This window comes from Sminthopsis crassicaudata, chromosome 4 (genome assembly GCF_048593235.1).
Source record: "Sminthopsis crassicaudata isolate SCR6 chromosome 4, ASM4859323v1, whole genome shotgun sequence".
NCBI classification, from domain to species: domain Eukaryota; kingdom Metazoa; phylum Chordata; class Mammalia; order Dasyuromorphia; family Dasyuridae; genus Sminthopsis; species Sminthopsis crassicaudata.
In genome coordinates, this window is record NC_133620.1 from 92135165 (window position 1) to 92152950 (window position 17786).

The window sequence follows — 17786 nt, forward strand, 5'->3', positions numbered from 1 at the left end:
TCTGAGCTCTGTTCAGCTGGCTTCCCAGAGTTTGCCTTCTGAGCTGGGATTGGACACTGCCCCCTGCTGTGTGCTCCTCTACTGAGTCAGGACTGAGTGTCTTAGTTGATGATTTGCTGTATTTAAGACCCTCTCACTGACTTTCCCACAATCTGTCAAGCTGGGTTAAATACCGTTCTAGTCTCATTGAGACTGATCTTTCTTAAAGCTTTTTTGTCTCTCTTGAGCTACAGAATGTTTAATTCCATTAGACTCTGTTCAGAAGCTTGGTTTCATGTGGTTTTTGAGGGAAAGTGAGAAATTTTGAGTAGTACTCCGGACTTTAGTCCACCATCTTGTCTCCACCCCAACAATTAATATTTCTCCAATTATTTAGATCTATCTTTATTTGTGTGAAGTTTACTTTGTAATTGTATTTATATACTTCTTGTGTTTAATCCTGGTGAGCAGACTTCCAAATAGCTTACATTGCCTATAGTTACTTTACAGGAATTTTTTTTCTCTATCTTTTCTTGCTGGGTTTTGTTGGTAAAATGTAGAAATGTTCATTATTTCTGTGAGTTTGTTTTGTATCCCATAACTTTGCTAAAGGTAAATTTTTTTCTACTTATTTTTTAGTTGATTCTCTAGGGTTCTCTAATTATACTTATAACGTCTACAAAAAGTGATAATTTATTTACTAATAATCTCTGGTTATCCCTTTAACTTCTTTTTCTTTTCTTATTGCTATCATAGCTTTTCTAGTACAATGTATTGAATTATAAAGTTATCCTTCCTTCAATGCAGATCTCAGAGTAAAGGCTTTAATAAATACTACTTTACATTTTTAAGAAAAATTCCATTTATCTCTAGGCTTTCTAGAATTTTTAATACGAATGTCATATTCTGACAATACCTTTTTCTACCTTTGTCAATATAAACATGTTTTTTGTTGTTTTTGCTACTTACATATTTAATTATGCTTATTTCCTAATATTGAACCAGCCCTGCATTCCTGATTTAAATCTAGCTTCCTTGTATATATTATCTTCATGACATATTTCTGAAATATTTTACTAATACTGTAAATTTGTTGCACCAATCTTCATTAGGGATATTGGCCTACACTTTTTTTATTATTGCTCTTCTTGGAGCAGATTATCACCATAGCAGATTATCAAAACCATATTTATTTCACTGAAGTAATCTGGTAGAACTCCTTGCATCAACAATCTCATACAATGAACTATGTGTAGTTGGATGATTTGAGGTATTATCTAAATTCAGTAATTTTTATATGTAATTATTATCTTTGCAATGTTTTTCAATAGATTAAAATAATTTTAAAACAATCTTTACAGATATCTTTTGTAACTCATTTCCTTATTTGCCTGACAAAGAACTGAAAGCAATTGTTATATAGCCTCTCAGAGAATTTAGAAATGAATAAACAAACATTGCTTTTCTTTTAAAGTCACTTTCTGCATTATTTCCCAATAAAAATGTTAGGTAATCCTCAGATACTTTAAATTCTGGTTGACATTTTCTTCTGAAAAATGTCTATTCTTTTCCAAAATAAGTGTTTCATAAACATTTGAAAAATCTATCAGATTTTTTTCTTCAAAACAAAAGGATGTTTAGATGCTTATCCTCAAGTAAACTAGCTAGTTATTTCTCCAGGAATTTTAACATTTTCCAAGTGAACTCAATTTTTAAAATGAACAAGCCAGCTACTAACAATAAAGGTTTATTTATTCTTTACTTCATTTAATGTTTCATTATGCAGCCTTAAATAAACCAAGATTTTTGTCTGAATGCCTACTTTAAGAAGAATTATATATGTATATATATTTTTAAATTTCAGTCTTTAATCCAAACAGCTAAAAAAATGTTTCATTTCTATCACGTTACCTTTCTAATACTCACAACTGTTTATAAACCACTAAAAACTGATATACAACTTAGCAATTTTTCTTTTATTTCACTTGTGTTTTATAGTACTCCATGCCAAAGATTCAAGCATCTCAGTATCTCATCTTATTTTAGAGATACTATGACCGAGTTCAAGCAACTCAATTAACATCAATTTTTTTTTGCTGTGATATAATAGGACCCTTCTTTTGGGGACTGGCAGTGTTTCAAACTAATGAATTCATGTTACCCAGTTTGATAAGGGATCTTTTAAAAACAATTAACACAACATTATGATACATAAGAGCATACTATGTCCACATGTAAAGAGATTCATTCAAAGTGCAAACCATGTTGTGGCACGTTAAAACATTTGAGCTCACATGTGTGGCATTAATTAACATTTGGCTAACATTAAATGCTTAGTATCATTTTACAATTTATACAAAATCAAATTTATTTTTAAAACTAATTAAAATTCACTTTTTTCCAACCTAACTGGTGTTATTATAAAAATTGTTGTGGTTTTAAAATATGTAGGCATAGGAAATCCATCAAAATCTGATTACATTAGGTATAGTTATAAAGTCCCAAGGAAAACAAATGTGAAAAGAAATAGGTTTGTGGGCATATTTTGTGACCTTTCACATCAACATCTTCCAAATTTCTAAATAATATTCTTCCAGTCTCCAAACCATGGTATTTAATCTACTCTTCAACCCACATATACAATAAGTTATTGACTTTTTGGACATTCCATCTCCACAATATTTCTCCCATGTAATTGTTTTTTTTTTTTTTTCTTATTCACAAAGTCAGCACATGAGTTCAGCTCCTTCTCATCCTTTTATCTTATCTACAGTAGAACTTTAAATTCTAACAAGGACCTCACGTCTCAAACCTCTCCTCTATCAAATGCATTTTCCTATATATAGTTAAAGAGGTGATTTTCTTTAAATACAAATCTGACCATTCCTACTTAATAAATTCCAGTAATGGAATAAATAAATGTTTCTAGGTTCAAATGGCAAGCTCCTCTAGTTACATTTGAAAGCCTTTCACAACTTAGTCTTAAATTACATTTCCAGTTTCATTCAAATACATTATTCCTCTTCATGGCCTAGCTTCTGTGAAACTGTTCATGGTTCCTTACATATAACACCCCGTTTTTAATTTCTATGCCAATGCATTGGATGTCTCCCACAATGGAATTCTTCCTCTTTACAGAGGAACCCTTTCTACTTTCTTTACAAGACTAAGTTCAAGCATTACCTTCTAAACAGCCTTTTCCAATCTCACCAAATACTAATGTCCCCTTTCCCTAACTTTATTAAAATACTCCTGAATTTATTTCACACACACACACACACACACACACACACACACACACACACACACATAGACGTACTATCTATCAAGATAAAAGACAACATTCTTAATAATAATGAATAATGATTATTTAATTTTTAAAATCTTATTTCTACTTTCTAGCACAGTGCCTAGAACATAGTATTTAATAAATTGAATAATATAAAACCAAAAAAAAAAAAAAAAGAATGCCAAACTATGTTTTTACAAAAAGTTTGTATTGGTTTTTTTTTTCTTTTTTCTTTTCATAATATTTCTAGGGTTTGATAAATCTCTCAACCATAGACTTTCATTATTAAATTATCATTCTCTTTCTGTTTTAGATTAACCTGAAACAGTAACAGCTTCAATGAATTGCTCAGTATCACAGAGACCAGGGTGGAATTTAAACACAAGTCTTCCTGATTCTGAGGTTAATTTATATTATGTTGCCTCTCTCTAAGACAAGGTTCAAGTCCCATCTCCGATATGTGGTGTCTGTATAACCCCTGAAAAGTTATATAATCCTTAATGCTCTAGAAAACTGTCTAAAACTATAAATTGCAGAGAACGTGTCACTTGATTTAGTGAAACTAATTTCCTCACCTGAGAGTTTCCCAGTCCCCATCCTTTATTTTCGTACAGCAAACACAATCTTGTATGTCTTCTATTTTTATCAAGCTTTAAAAATTTTGTTTTAAATGTAGGAAATTTAATCTTTTTTTTTTTTTTTTCCACTATCCTAAACTAAATGTTCTAAGTCGGGAAAATGCCCTTACAGAACTTACAGATTTGCTCATTCTAACTGGCAAATTGACAACTAAGAGTCATAATGGAGCTTCTAGAATGGCCACTGGATAATGTATCTTTTTTTTTTTTTTTTTTTTTTTTTTTTTTTTTGAGGCTAGGGTTAAGTGACTTGCCCAGGGTCACACAGCTAGGAAGTGTTAAGTGTCTGAGACTAGATTTGAACTCTGGTCCTCCTGAATTCAAGGCTGGTGCTCTATCCACTGCGCCACCTAGCTGCCCTAGAGTAATCTATGTTTCAAAAATAATAGTTATGTGATTTAACAACAACCAAAACACATAACCCACAAAGCAATTTATGACAGCTAAAGGATGTGAAAAAAAACCTGTTAATATTGTCAAGCAGGAATAATTTAGGATCACCTCAAAGATTTTCCCAGAAGAAAAATAGAAATTTTTGCTTTAAACTATAAGGTAACACTACAATTCAATCAAAAAGCACTTATGAAGCACCTACTCTGTGTGTGAAGCTTAGTGTAAAGTGTTGGAGATATAAATGAGCCTAAGTCTTTGAGGAGCTTGTATTCTCTTATTTACAAATAAATAAATAAACAAGATATACATGATAAATACATAGTGACTGTACAGGAATGGGAATCTCTAAGGAAATTAGGAAATCTTGAAAGAAGTGGAGAACTTGAAATGAGTTTTAAAAAGAGTTGAGGGGGACATGTAGTAAAGAGAAGGAAGAAAATGTCAGCACAGGGAGGGGGAGAAAGAATACAGGTTTGTGCATAAATACAAAAGCAGGTAACGAAATGACATAAATATTACAATGGCCATTGCCTAGATCTTAGAACGTGTGGTAGAAAATAATGTACTATCAACCTGGAAAAGAGCCTAGAACAAGATTATAAAGGATTCTTAAATGGCAAACGGAGGATTTTGTATTTTATTCTAACAGCAATAGCAAGATTTTTTAAGGGAGATACTGGTCTAAGAAAGAAAGATATAGAGAAACTAGCAGATAGCTTAAGAGAAGTAGGATTCAGGAAAAGTTAGAAGGAAACAAATTTTAATCCATTATGAGTAAAGATAATACTTACCACATTCAAAGTGACAGAAGTGTTTGCCTTTGGTACAGGTTGGCTATATAATGATTTTAGCATATCATTCAAATCATTTTCCTGAGGGAAAAAAAAGAGGCACACCTCTATTTCATAAATTCATATATATTTATAATATTGCAAATTAATGGATCTTTGAAACAAGATTACTCATCAGGACCAATTTCAAGCACCTATAATTTAATAAAAATATTGAGTTCCTATGTGGTTTTTTTCCTGCATATTTTCTTATAACCACAAAATTTTGTAATTCCAATAAGTATATACTTTATTTATGGAAATGCTTATCTCAAGGAAATGGTAGTAGCAATATTTGTTTCATATAAATATTTCTTCTGACAAAATCTGTTTATTATCTTTACCATGAAAAGCATACAGTAGTAATAGAAGATATCCCAAAAGGTAGATTTGTATTCACAAATCATAAATCATATTTTCCTCTCTGAGGAAGAAGATGAATTTTTAAAAGAGCAGAAGAATTTTAACTTGATGAGTAGATTATCCACACCCAAATCCATATTCTAGTAAAATGTGAAGAAATTACTCCAAAGGATTCCTTCCTTCCTGGGTACTGTTTTCTGATATTTAGCTCACATTGTGCTCGTCTCTAAGCAAAAGATATAATAACACTGTAACACTTTATTTTCTATGAATGTCTATTACAAAGTATTATAAAACATACAATTATAATATGTGTGCATGTATATCTCACATGCATAAAGTTAGCATAGATATACATAACTCAAATATGTTTTTACATTTTTTTATCCTTTTTTCTTTATATTTCCTTTAATTAAGATATTATATAATTAAAAGACAGAAACATGCTAGACATTTGAGAGAATACAAAAGGAGCATTTGAAGAAACTAGAATAATAAAAATTGCACACATTTCTCCAGCCTTTATATTTACAAAGGACTTTCCTGACAAACCTGGAAGCTAAGTAGTAAAAATATTATTTTTACAATTTTCAAACCTATTATATTATTATTACAAATGTATAACAATGTAAAGTTGCAAAAAGTTTTATAATACTTTATGTCATTTGTGATCCTGTGAAGTAGTACAATGGATAATATTATCCCCATTTTACAGATCCTAAAATTGTACCTTAGAAATATGACATTACCTGCCTATCATTTTTAATCCAGTTAAATGAAGTTACTATATTCCTTGTGCCTTATGTTTCTACCATAGTCTGGCCCTTCTAAGAATATGGTTTATTATGTGTTTTCTCTTGGCTTTCACATTCCACAGCTACCTAAACTGTGTCTTAAAGGATGAATAGAAATATATACTTATCTGAACATATGATATTGAATATTCCTGAAAAAGTTAATTTGCAACTAAGGCATTTTCTGCTTGAGCATCCAATGAGTATATAGAATACTATAAAAAATAGTGCATGATTACATAGGTGTGTATATGTGTTTACATACATATTGACATTAAAAAATTAGGCATTTCATTTTTAAAGACTAATAAAATTTCACCCCAGAGGTTAGGAAGGGCCAATTTTCTTGATAACACTAATTTATATTATTAATAACCATGAGGTGTAAGATATCTTTCAGGATATAAAAGCTAATTAACAAAAACAAAAAAAAAAAGCAAAACTTCAACAACAAAACTAAATAGAAATATGTTGAATATTTTAATGTCCCAGATATTGAACTTAACCAACTTCACAGCATGACATATGATATTTGGTCAACTATTAATTTGTAAATATGAAATTAAAGAATATAATCAAATAATTTTGAATTTATATGAATAATTCTAATTGTATATGTAGGTAAACAAAAAGAAATCTATGAAATAACACAATATAATTCTAAGCTCCACTACAACTACTCCCACATTATTGCCTCTGAGAATTTTCTTGGAAACAAGAATGACTATGGAATATCAGCATAAAAATGTAAAGATGAAAGATTATACTTCCAAACTGACAGTAAAATATATCAAATAAATTTTCCCCCTGAGGCAATGGGGGTTAAGTGACTTGCCCAGGGTCACACAGCTAGGAAGTGTTAAGTGTCTGAGACTAGAATTGAAGTCGGGTCCTCCTGAATTCAGGGCTGGTACTCTCTCCACTGAGCCACCTAGCTACTCCCTCAAATAATTTTTTTTTAAAAATCATACAGTAAACACTTGGAATTTTAACAAACACTATACTGTACAAACTGTACCAGTATGTGCTTCTGACTAGCAAACTGGAAGTAATTATTTTATTCCTTTCTCTCTCCTCAATTAAATTGAGTCAACATGTAACCTTAATTTTTAAAAATATAATTCAATTGAAAGATAGAGGAGAGGGACTCTCCCTGTAATTTGACTAGTATGGGAAACTCCCAGATAAGAAAATTCTCTGGAACAATCTAAGTAGGCCTCTTCTCTGCAACTAAAATTTTTAGAGTTGTTTGGAGAACTGAGAGGGATAAAGTAATTTTTGCACGTAATTTATATGTGAATTTTTGCCAGTAAAATGTCCACTAAATCGTAGATAAAATGAGTCATATCTCAATTATCAGTAGGATAATATGCAATAAATAATTATTTATGGAAAAATTTAAATTTTAGGCCCAATACTCAACATCCTTTGGAAATAGCACAACCTACATTTGCATTTAATTTGTGATCAGAAGATTAAAAATAAGTTTAACATTAATTTAATTATATTATTATTATTCTGTTTCCAAAAAAACAAGCAAATGAGAAATCAGAGATAAATTTTGATTTATTGATTATTAGACACTCTGAATGCAATTAGGAGGCTCAGTGGATAGAGCTAAGAGCCATGAAGTCTAAGTTCAAATCTGGCCTCAGACATTCACTTAACTATGTGATCCTGGGCAAGTCACTAATTTCCATTTGCCTTAATGCACTAAAAAAAGAAATAGCAAACCATTCCAATATCTTTGCCAAGATCACAAAGGATCTTGAAGAGTTAAACATGACTCAACAACAACAACAAACAACAACAACAGCAACAATAACAACAACAAAATGCTCCCCTCTTGGGAATTATTAGAACCAAAAGACAAGTATTCTTGCATAATATCCTTATCTAAAGATTTTTCCTGATAATTTATTTTACATTTTAATGTATTATATTACTATACATTAACCTCTTAAGTAGTTTTGTTCCCTAAAATAAACATAACTATGATTAATTTCTCAAGTTATTAGATGGAGGAAGAAGAATCCTGTGATATAATTCTTATAATTCATCTCATTGTCTTATTCTACATATTATTTAAAATTGGAGGGACTGATGGTAGGGGGAAGGAAGTCAAATATTTTATTTACTTATTTATTTATTTTTAAGACTAGATTTTGAAATACAGGGACTAGTTCATGAATAGATGTTATACTACTGCTGATCAGGACAGGAGCTCTGATCTGCCTGCATAGAATCTATATCAGTTTAGCCTTCTTTAGATAATTTGGTCAACCTGCCCAGAGACTCACCACACTGGTACTATTTCAGTGAGGTCATCTGATTGGCAAAGCCAACTACAAACTCTAAGCAATAGTGCTTAAAGTGATCTATTAGCCTCAGCCTTACTGTACCAGGATTTCAAGCATGCATAAACACCATACCCAACATGACATATTTTTTAAGTAATTTCAGATAACAATTTTGACTCAAAAGTCTTTGAGAAGTGAAATAGCTTCATCTAAAATCAAATCCTATTTGCTATATTTTCTTAGTTTAGGGAAATTTACTTCCCATTATTAACTAAAAATTATGACTATCATTATTATTATTATATAAAAGTAAAAAGGATAGAAAGAAATTAAGATAGACATGAGGTAATTTGTTTAACTTTACATAAACACTAGGGAAAATGGACTTGGAAAAAAGCTATAAACCTAGAAAAATGACAATGGTACAGTTTGAAACTGAATCCTCACTGGTAAAACTGGAAAACTGCAAACAATAGTTTGACAAAGCAGGAGTTGTAATCTTGAAAGTTGTAAACTCGAATAGCAATTCAAGTGACAATAGTTAAAAGCCCATCACTTCAAAACAGATTCACATTTTAAGAATCAAAACAAGGCAAAACAAATAAAAGTAATCACTTTGTGCTTCTATGAAAAAGAACAGGAAAAATTCATCAAATTACTTATTCTCCAGGCATCTATAGCAATTTAAACACAATAATTAAATAGGCCTATGTCAAAATACTCTATCAAAATTTTACATTTTACCAAATGTTAAAAATCTTCCCCTATCATCTCCATATATTTTAATCTAAGAAAATCTGGTTGGTCATTGTCTTTTTTATTCAATAATTATATAAAGCACTGAAAATTACTGTTAATACTAATGAGAAAAGGACAAAGTAAATATTTTGCTTCACTATCCTGGAGAATGATGAATTGCTCAGTAAATATAAACTTGTTGTTTTGTTATTTAAATTAAATTTTATAAGTAGTTTGCTTTCTTCTTAGGGAAACAAAGTAAAGCAGTAATCAATACAATTTATCTCTAATTCTCTCAGTAGACATGACAGTGAAAATGAGAAAATTTCCTTTTTTCCATCTAAGTGGAGCAGTTACTGCTACTGTTAATGAATTATTATGGGTATATACATATATGTGTGTATATAGATGCAAATATACATATATATATATGTAATTTTTGAAATACCCCCCAATAAAGGATTGCTTACCAGTTCCTTAGCCAAATAATCTGCCAAAGTATTTAAAAGCTTGTAGTACACTTCAAACCATGGAAGGTAGCTGAAAAAAATTTAATATATATATAGAGAGAGAGAGAGAGAAAGAACTGAAAATTCAGATCGCAATTAAAAAAGATTAATATAAACATAACACTTAAAGCATTCACTGTGATCAATAACAAAATAACTCAATAAATACATGGCCAAATTAATAAATGAATACAATATTCTGTTTCAGGCACATTTTTGCTAATTGTGAAATATAATGGTCTCAATAAATTATTTGCACATTTTACTACTCTCTTAGAATTTATATACTACTTCTATTACATGCCAAGTTTTCTTACTTAACTGTATTCTATGCAGCTCATAAAAAAAAATTAAGATAAAGATAAAACCAAACTATATAATCTGATTTGAGAAAATAAACTCATGTTTTTAATACAAAATGAGTCTGTGCAAATAAGATTTTTCATATAATATGGTATATCTCTAGATTAAAATCATCACCTGTACACTTACAGTACACATATATCCCATGCATTAAGCAAATTAATGAGCATTTATTAAATGCCTGCTATATGACAAATAGCAACACCAAATTGAAAACTATGCTACAAAATGATTAGGTATTAGTTAAAAACACAGAGAAAAAGTTTAGAAATGAAACATATCAGATATGCAAAAGAACAAAAAAGATTTGATAAAATCCAAAGTTATAAGGTACTAAGATTAGAACTCAAAAACAACTAAGAAAACTGGAAAACAGCCATATAGAAATTAAGTATAAACCCATATTTCCCCACACTATACCAAAAGAAGACACAAATGGATTAACAAATTATACAAAAAAAGGTAACATTATAAATGGAATAAAGGAGCAAGAAAGAAATTACTTTTCATACATTTGGACAAAGAGTTTGTGATCAAATAAGGGATTTAAAAAAAAACAGGCAATTTTAATCGCATAAAATTAAACAGGTTTTGCATAAACAAAACCAATTTAAAAAAAAAGAATCATAACTGGGTGAAAAAAATGCAGCAGATAAGGATCTCATTTCCAAGGTGTATAAAGATTCCATTTTATTAGAAAAGCATTTCCCTAATTGATAAATGGTCCAAGGAAATCAAGTCAGTTAATAAAAGTATTAAATACTTACTACGTGTGATAGGTACACTGTGGGGACACGTTAATAAAAAACAATAACAAAAACATTGTCCTCAAAGAGTTGAGAATCTTAATGGAGGAAACAACAAGCAAAGAACTATGTACAAGACATAAACATGATAAACTATAGGGAAGGCACTAGCCTTAATTGGGGCAAGGAAAGGATTATTGAAGATGATAAGATCTCAGTTGGGATCTGAAAGCCACCAAGTGAGCCAACAAGGAGATAAAAAAAAAAGAGGAAGGATAGAATTCTGAGCAAGGCTAATTGTCAGAAAACTCTTGCAGTTTGGAGATGAATGTCTTATTTAAGGAACAGCAAGGCCAGTGTCACTAGATCCAAGTGTATATGAAACCAAGTTACATGATTTTATAGATAGTTCTGGAGGTAATAAGGGGTAAGTAGAATGATTGAATGGTAGGATGAACTGTAAGATTTAAGCTTTTAAACAAGCAACAGCTGTTCTCAACAGTCAAAAGGAAAATACTCCACTTTATTAAGAATTAAGAAATGCACATTAAAGCAACATTGAGGTGCCAAATCAAACATTTTAGATTCATTAACTTGATAAAAACAACTCAAAAATGACAAATATTAAAGGGGCTACAGGAAAACAGGCATATTGATTCACTGTTGGAAGAGCAGTGAATTGAGCCACCCATGTTGGAAACAATTTCAAACCATGTTCTAAAAGTTAATAAGCTATGCATTCTCTTTGACCAGTGATACTATTCCTAGGCCAATTCTTCAGAGACTTAAAAACAATTAAAACAAGAAGAAAAAGAGCATATACATCTAAAATAGTTTAGCAGCTAAACCCAAGGGCTACCCAACAACTGGGTAATGGCTGAACAAATTATAATGTATTATATATGATATATATAAATATGATATATATGAAATATAACATATGATATAGATCTGGGCTTCTTAAACATTTTCTACTCGTGACTTCTTTTTGCCTGAAATACTTTTATGAGACCCCAGGTATATCAGCATATAAAATAAGTATATAAATCAAACATTTGCTGATAATAAATCATAGCGAAGTTTAATTATATAAAGAATTATAACTATAATAGATGCAAAGTAGTTAATCACATAATTTGGGAAGGAGAGAATATGAAGTTGGGGAGATCAGGAAAGCTCCATATTAAAAATGTTGACTTAGCTGCATCTATATGGAATACATAAAAGTAAAGAAAGGAAGAAATTCCAGGTATAAGGATGGCAATGAAAATGCACAGAGATAGAAGATAGAATGCTGTATGTGAAAAAAAGAAAAGAAAATCCTGCTGACTAACATAACAGCATATGGGGGTAGTTGTAATGTACAATGAAGGCAAAAAGTTAAGCTAAAAGCCAACTTGTAAAGAGCTTTAAAAGCTAAACAGAAGTTTATATCAAGTCTAAAAGGAAAAAGAGAACTACTAGAACAGATTAAGTTAAAGAAAGTCAAAGATGTGTTTAAAGAAATCATCTTGGCAACTGTGTAGAAGATAGATCAAAGTGAATAGAGACTGGAGGGAGAGATCAATTAGGAGGCTTTTATAAAAATCTAGACAAAAGATGAGGGCCTAAAACTTAACAGGACTTAAAACGGAGGAGGAGGAGCTAGGCAGTTGAGCAACAGTAACCACATTATCAGTATATGCCACATTCCATAGCCATAGATCCTGGTATTTTCCAAGAAAAGAAGTAGTTGCACTACAGTTCTGCTCAATTCCCTCTGTATCAGTACAAATGAATATAATTCTTTCCATCCTTCTATGAAATCTTCATATTGATTCTGTTAGCTCACAAATATTTGGCTACTATCGTATAACTTATTTAGTCATTCAGGTAGGTCATCCTATTCACATTTTTCAATTCCAATCCTTCTTACCTTAAAGGCTTTGTTTATTTTTTTTCCACTTCAATCTCTAAGGCAGATGTTGGTAGCTATGGGAGGGGAGGGGCTGCTAGTTGGCACAGTGAATACAGTCCTGGAAAACTCTTCTTCTCGAGTTCAAATTTGGTCTCAGGCACTGACTAGCTATGTGTCTCTGGGCAAGTCACTTTACCCTGTTTGCTTCTGTTCCTCATCTGTAAAATAAGCTGGACAAGGAAATGCATACTACTCCAGTCTTTGCCAAATAAATCCCAAGAGAGGTCACAAGACACAACTGAAACAACTGACCAACAATAATGCAAAAGATGCTTTACTATTAGAAATGATAACCAATAAATGCATGTATGTGTTAAGCATCTGCTATGTATTTGGGGAAACAAAAAGAAGCAAAGACACTTCCTGCCCTCAGTGAGTTTAAAATCTAATGGGAGAGACTATATGCAACCAGAAAAATACAAAGCAAACTGTATGTAAAATAAATTGGAAATAATTAAGAGGGAAAGTATTATATATAAGAAAGTTTGGAGAAGGTTTTCAATAAAAGATAGGATTTTAGTTGAGACTTAAAGGAAATCAATATAAGGGCCTGAGGAAAGGAGAAGCTTTCAAGGATGGGGAATAGTCAGAGAAAATGTCTAGAATCAAGAGATGAAGTGAATTGGCCTGCGTTCACTAGATCAAAGAGTACATGATGAGTAATAAGATATAAGAACACTAAAAAAGATTGGGGGGGAGTATTGTTAATCTATGAAAGACTATGAATACCAAACAGGGAATTTTTTATTTGATCCGGGAGGTGAAAGGAACCCAATAGGTTTTATACAAAAAGGAACTGTGACATGACCAAACTTACACTTTAAGAAAATCATTTTAGTGGCTGAATGACTGATAGACTGAAAGGGAAAGTGACTTGAGGCAGTGAGAGCCACAAGCAGGTTATTACAAATAGTCCAGAAGTAATAGATAAATGGTCAAAGGATATGCACAATTTTCAGACAAAGAAATTCTAGTCACATGAAAAAAAATGCTCTGAATTATTACTAATTGGAGAAATGCAAATTAAGACAACAGAGGTACTACTTCACACCTCTCACATTGGTTAAGATGATAGGAAAAGATAATGATAAATGTTGGAGGGGATGTAGGAAAACTGGGAGTTGTGGATTGAGCCAACCATTCTGGAGAGCAATGTAGAACTATGCCCAAAGGGCTATAATTGTGCATGCTCTTGGATCCAGCAGTATCACTAATGAGTCTATATTCTGAAGAAATCATAAAAAAGGGGAAAGGACCCACATATGCAAAAATGTTTGTAACAGTCCTTTCTGTAGTGACAAGGAACTGGAAATTGAGTGAATGCCCTTCTGTTAGGAATAGATGAATAGGTGAATAATTAATGAAATATCATTGTTCTATAAGAAACAATCAGCAGGATAATTTCAGAGAGGCCTGGAAAGACTTATATAAACTGATGTTAAATGAAGTGAGCAGAACCAAGAGAACATTGTAAATAGCAACAATAAGATTATGTCATGATCAACTGTGAAGGACTTGGCTCTTTTCAACAATGAAGTGACAAGGCAATTCCAATAGATTTATGATGGACAGAGCTGTCTGCACCCAGAAAGAGGACTGTGGGGACTGAATGCGGATCACAATATAGTATTTTCACCTTGTTGTTGCTGCTGTTGTTTACTTAGTTGGGTTTTTTTTCTTTCTTGTGTTTATTATTCCTTTTTGATCTGATTTTTCTTGCACAGAATTATGATTATGGAAATATGTTTAGAAGAATTGCACTTGTTTAACCTATATTGAATTGTTTGCTGTATAGGGGAAGGGATGGGAAAGGATGGAACACAAAGTTTTGCAAAGGTGAATGTTGAAAATTATCTTTGAATGTATTTGGAAAAATAAAAAGCTATCATAAAAGAAAATGAGGAAAGCAAGATTTTTTTTTTAAAGTCCAGGATTGAGGTGATAAGGTCTGCACTGGATTGGTGCCAGTAATAAAGAAAAGAAGGAAGCATACTGAGAGATATTGCTATGGTAAAATCAATAGGCCTTAGCAATACATGAGACATGGAAGGTGAAAGACAGAAGTTCAGGATGATTCCTAGGTTGTGTGCCTAAAGGATTGGGAGTATTGAATTGCCTTCTACAGTAATAGGGAAGTTAGAAAATGGGGGGATGTTAAAGGGGAAAATAACAAGTTATGTGTTTAAGATTATTCTTGAACATCAAATAATGAATACCCCTAAACTCTTTGCTAATTTCCAACCTCACACCTCCAACTGTCTTTTAGACATTTTTGAACTGGATGTCGAACAGACATCTTAAATTCATCAACTCCTATGGATTTAACTACTGACTCTATGCTAATAAGTGGATAATGAATGTCTATTATCAGCATACAAAGAAGGTGGAATAGGAGGGAGTAGTACAGCCAAATTCTTTCCCAAAAGAACTTCAACAAACATTTCAAAAGATCACCAGGCCAAGTAGTGATTAGCAAATTCTAGGAGAAATGTCATAGGTAATTTTTCCATCCCAAGATTGTAAATTTGGCCCAAATACAAATGAGAAGGAAAGGACCTAATGGTGAGAGGAGGAAGGAATAGTATGGTTTTGTCCCTGTGACACTAGAATGTTCACAGATTTAGTTCACAGGTAAGAAAGTAGAGCAAGGAATGTGGAGAAGTAGGGAATATACTTTTGTCACTTTGAACCTGAAAAGTCTAGATAACTAATAGGAGAGGAAGACAGCAACTAGAGGCTCAAAAGGCAAACCTGGTTTTGTGCTATACATATACATATATATATATATATATATATACATACATACACACATAGCACATGGATATAAATCATGATTCAAAGCTTTCAAGTATTTAAAAATATTTAAATTTTAAAATAAAAAAAGCAATCACACTGAGCTCTAGTTTAGACTATTTAGAGCATACTGAAAGTTTATTGTTTCCTGGCCTGAGTTGCTACTGAGATTCTTGAAGAACATTGAACTTACTTAACACTTGGGGGATCACAAAGGTTCAGAACCTAGAAAATAGAGACAGAATAATTGCTTGGATATCTTATTTTTTCCAATTGTATTAAAAATTTTAACCTTTTTTTTTTAATTTTGAGTTCCAAATTGCTGGCCTACATAGCAAATTTATATATATATATATATATATATATATATATATATATATATATATATATATATATACACACATGTGCAGTTATCCAAAATGTATTTCCCATATTAGTCATGCTGTGAAAGAAAAATGACAAAAAAGTTTTAAAAGTATCCTTTGATCTACAATGAAACTCCATCAGTGCTTTCTCTGGAGTTGGATAGCATATTTCATCATGAGTCCTTCAGAACTGTCTTGGATAGTGATATTGATGAGAACAGCTAAATCATTCACAGTTGATCATCATACTGTGTACAGTGTTCTATTGGTTTTGTTTGGCACCCAACATGGGGCAAAGACTTTTGCTTATCCTGACTCTGGCTGATTCTGAGTCCTTCAGAGAAGCTAGCCCGGACTTAACAATTTTGGCGCCCGAAGAGGGACAGACAAGATCCTGATTCCAGTGGGAAAAGCCTCAGATCCAGATCTCAGTGGAAAAGTCTCCCTGACCCAGAAATAATCATGAGTAGCAAGGAAACTTTGTTAAAGAGCTAAAGCAGAATTTCAGTGAAATGGGGCAAATTTTTAGAAAACAGCCTTCTGTTTCTGATCAAGGAAAATGTTTAGAAAGCATTGTCAACGTTATGAAAAGCTAAGGATTGATTATAATTTTGAAGGAGATCACTGAACTTTTTTAAAAAACTGTGCAGGTCATATGTCCTTGTTTTTCTCTGGAAAAAGCACTGGATTTATATGAGTGGGAATTAGTAGGAGAGAAACTAGGTGAACACTGTAATTCCAAACCAAACTTAATTTCCAAAGATACACTTCATACCTACAATTTAATCTAAGTGGCTTTAAAAAGTGTTAGACTAAAGAAAAGGAAGAAAGAACAGGAAAGGGAGGATCCAACTAAATTAGGTGGAAAGGATGAATCAGATAACAATGGAGTTAAGTACAATTCTGAGCAACAGGTGCATTTCCCATTTCCTCCCTCAATTAACCCTTCAGGGGTGGAGGAAGAAGGAGGAGGGAAGAGGCAGTGACACAAACAGAATCACCTGTGAAGCAGCCTATGACAAGATTAGAAAAAGCATTGGTTAAAGCTAAGAGAGAAGGACAGGATGTAAGTGATTTTATAGATGCATATCCTGTAATTGAAGAGATTGACTTTTTAGGTCAAAAAGAAGATATACTCCTTTTAATTTGAATAAAATTAAAGATTTGAAAAAAGGTTGTACCCTTTATGGGGCTACATCAGCTTATGTTAAAATATTACTAGATGGTTTGTCTTATGAAATCCTAATCCCGAATGATTGGAAGTCCATAACAAGGACATGTCTAGAACCTGGACAAAACTTGTTGTGGCTTTCAGAGTTTCATGAATTATGTAAGATTCAAGTCAGACGCAGTAGGGAAACAGGAATTAACACACAATTCACTTTTGACCAACTAGCAGGTGAAGGTCAGTATGGAGAGAATTCAGAACAGACTGATTATTGCATAACAGTGTATGAGCAAATTTCTAAGGCTGCAATAAAAGCTTGGGGTTTCCTCCCTGGACAAAAAGATCAAAGGGAGGCTTTCACAAAAATAGAACAAGGTCCCAATGAACCTTTTGTGGATTTTGTGGGACATTTGAAAACTGCTGTCACAAAAACTATTGGAGAGAATCCAGCTACAGAAATAATGATCAGACATTTGGCTATGGAAAATTCCAATGAGATTTGCAACAGAATTATATGGAAACTAGACAAAGATGCTTCTTTAGAGTAGATCATAACATGCT

General features: G+C 31.9%; 1 protein-coding gene across 6 annotated transcripts in view; it reads right to left on the bottom strand.

Annotated features, from left to right (window-relative positions):
- The window catches only part of DENND1B (DENN domain containing 1B), a 317390-nt gene that overhangs the window by 148543 nt on the left and 151061 nt on the right, over window positions 1-17786 (bottom strand). For all 6 annotated transcript variants that reach the window (XM_074308679.1, XM_074308673.1, XM_074308676.1 and 3 more), the window contains 2 exons: window positions 9795-9864; window positions 5091-5171 (listed from right to left, as the gene is read on the bottom strand). In XM_074308679.1, the coding sequence (XP_074164780.1) occupies window positions 5091-5171; window positions 9795-9864 (151 nt within the window). The remainder of the gene's footprint in view (window positions 1-5090; window positions 5172-9794; window positions 9865-17786) is intronic.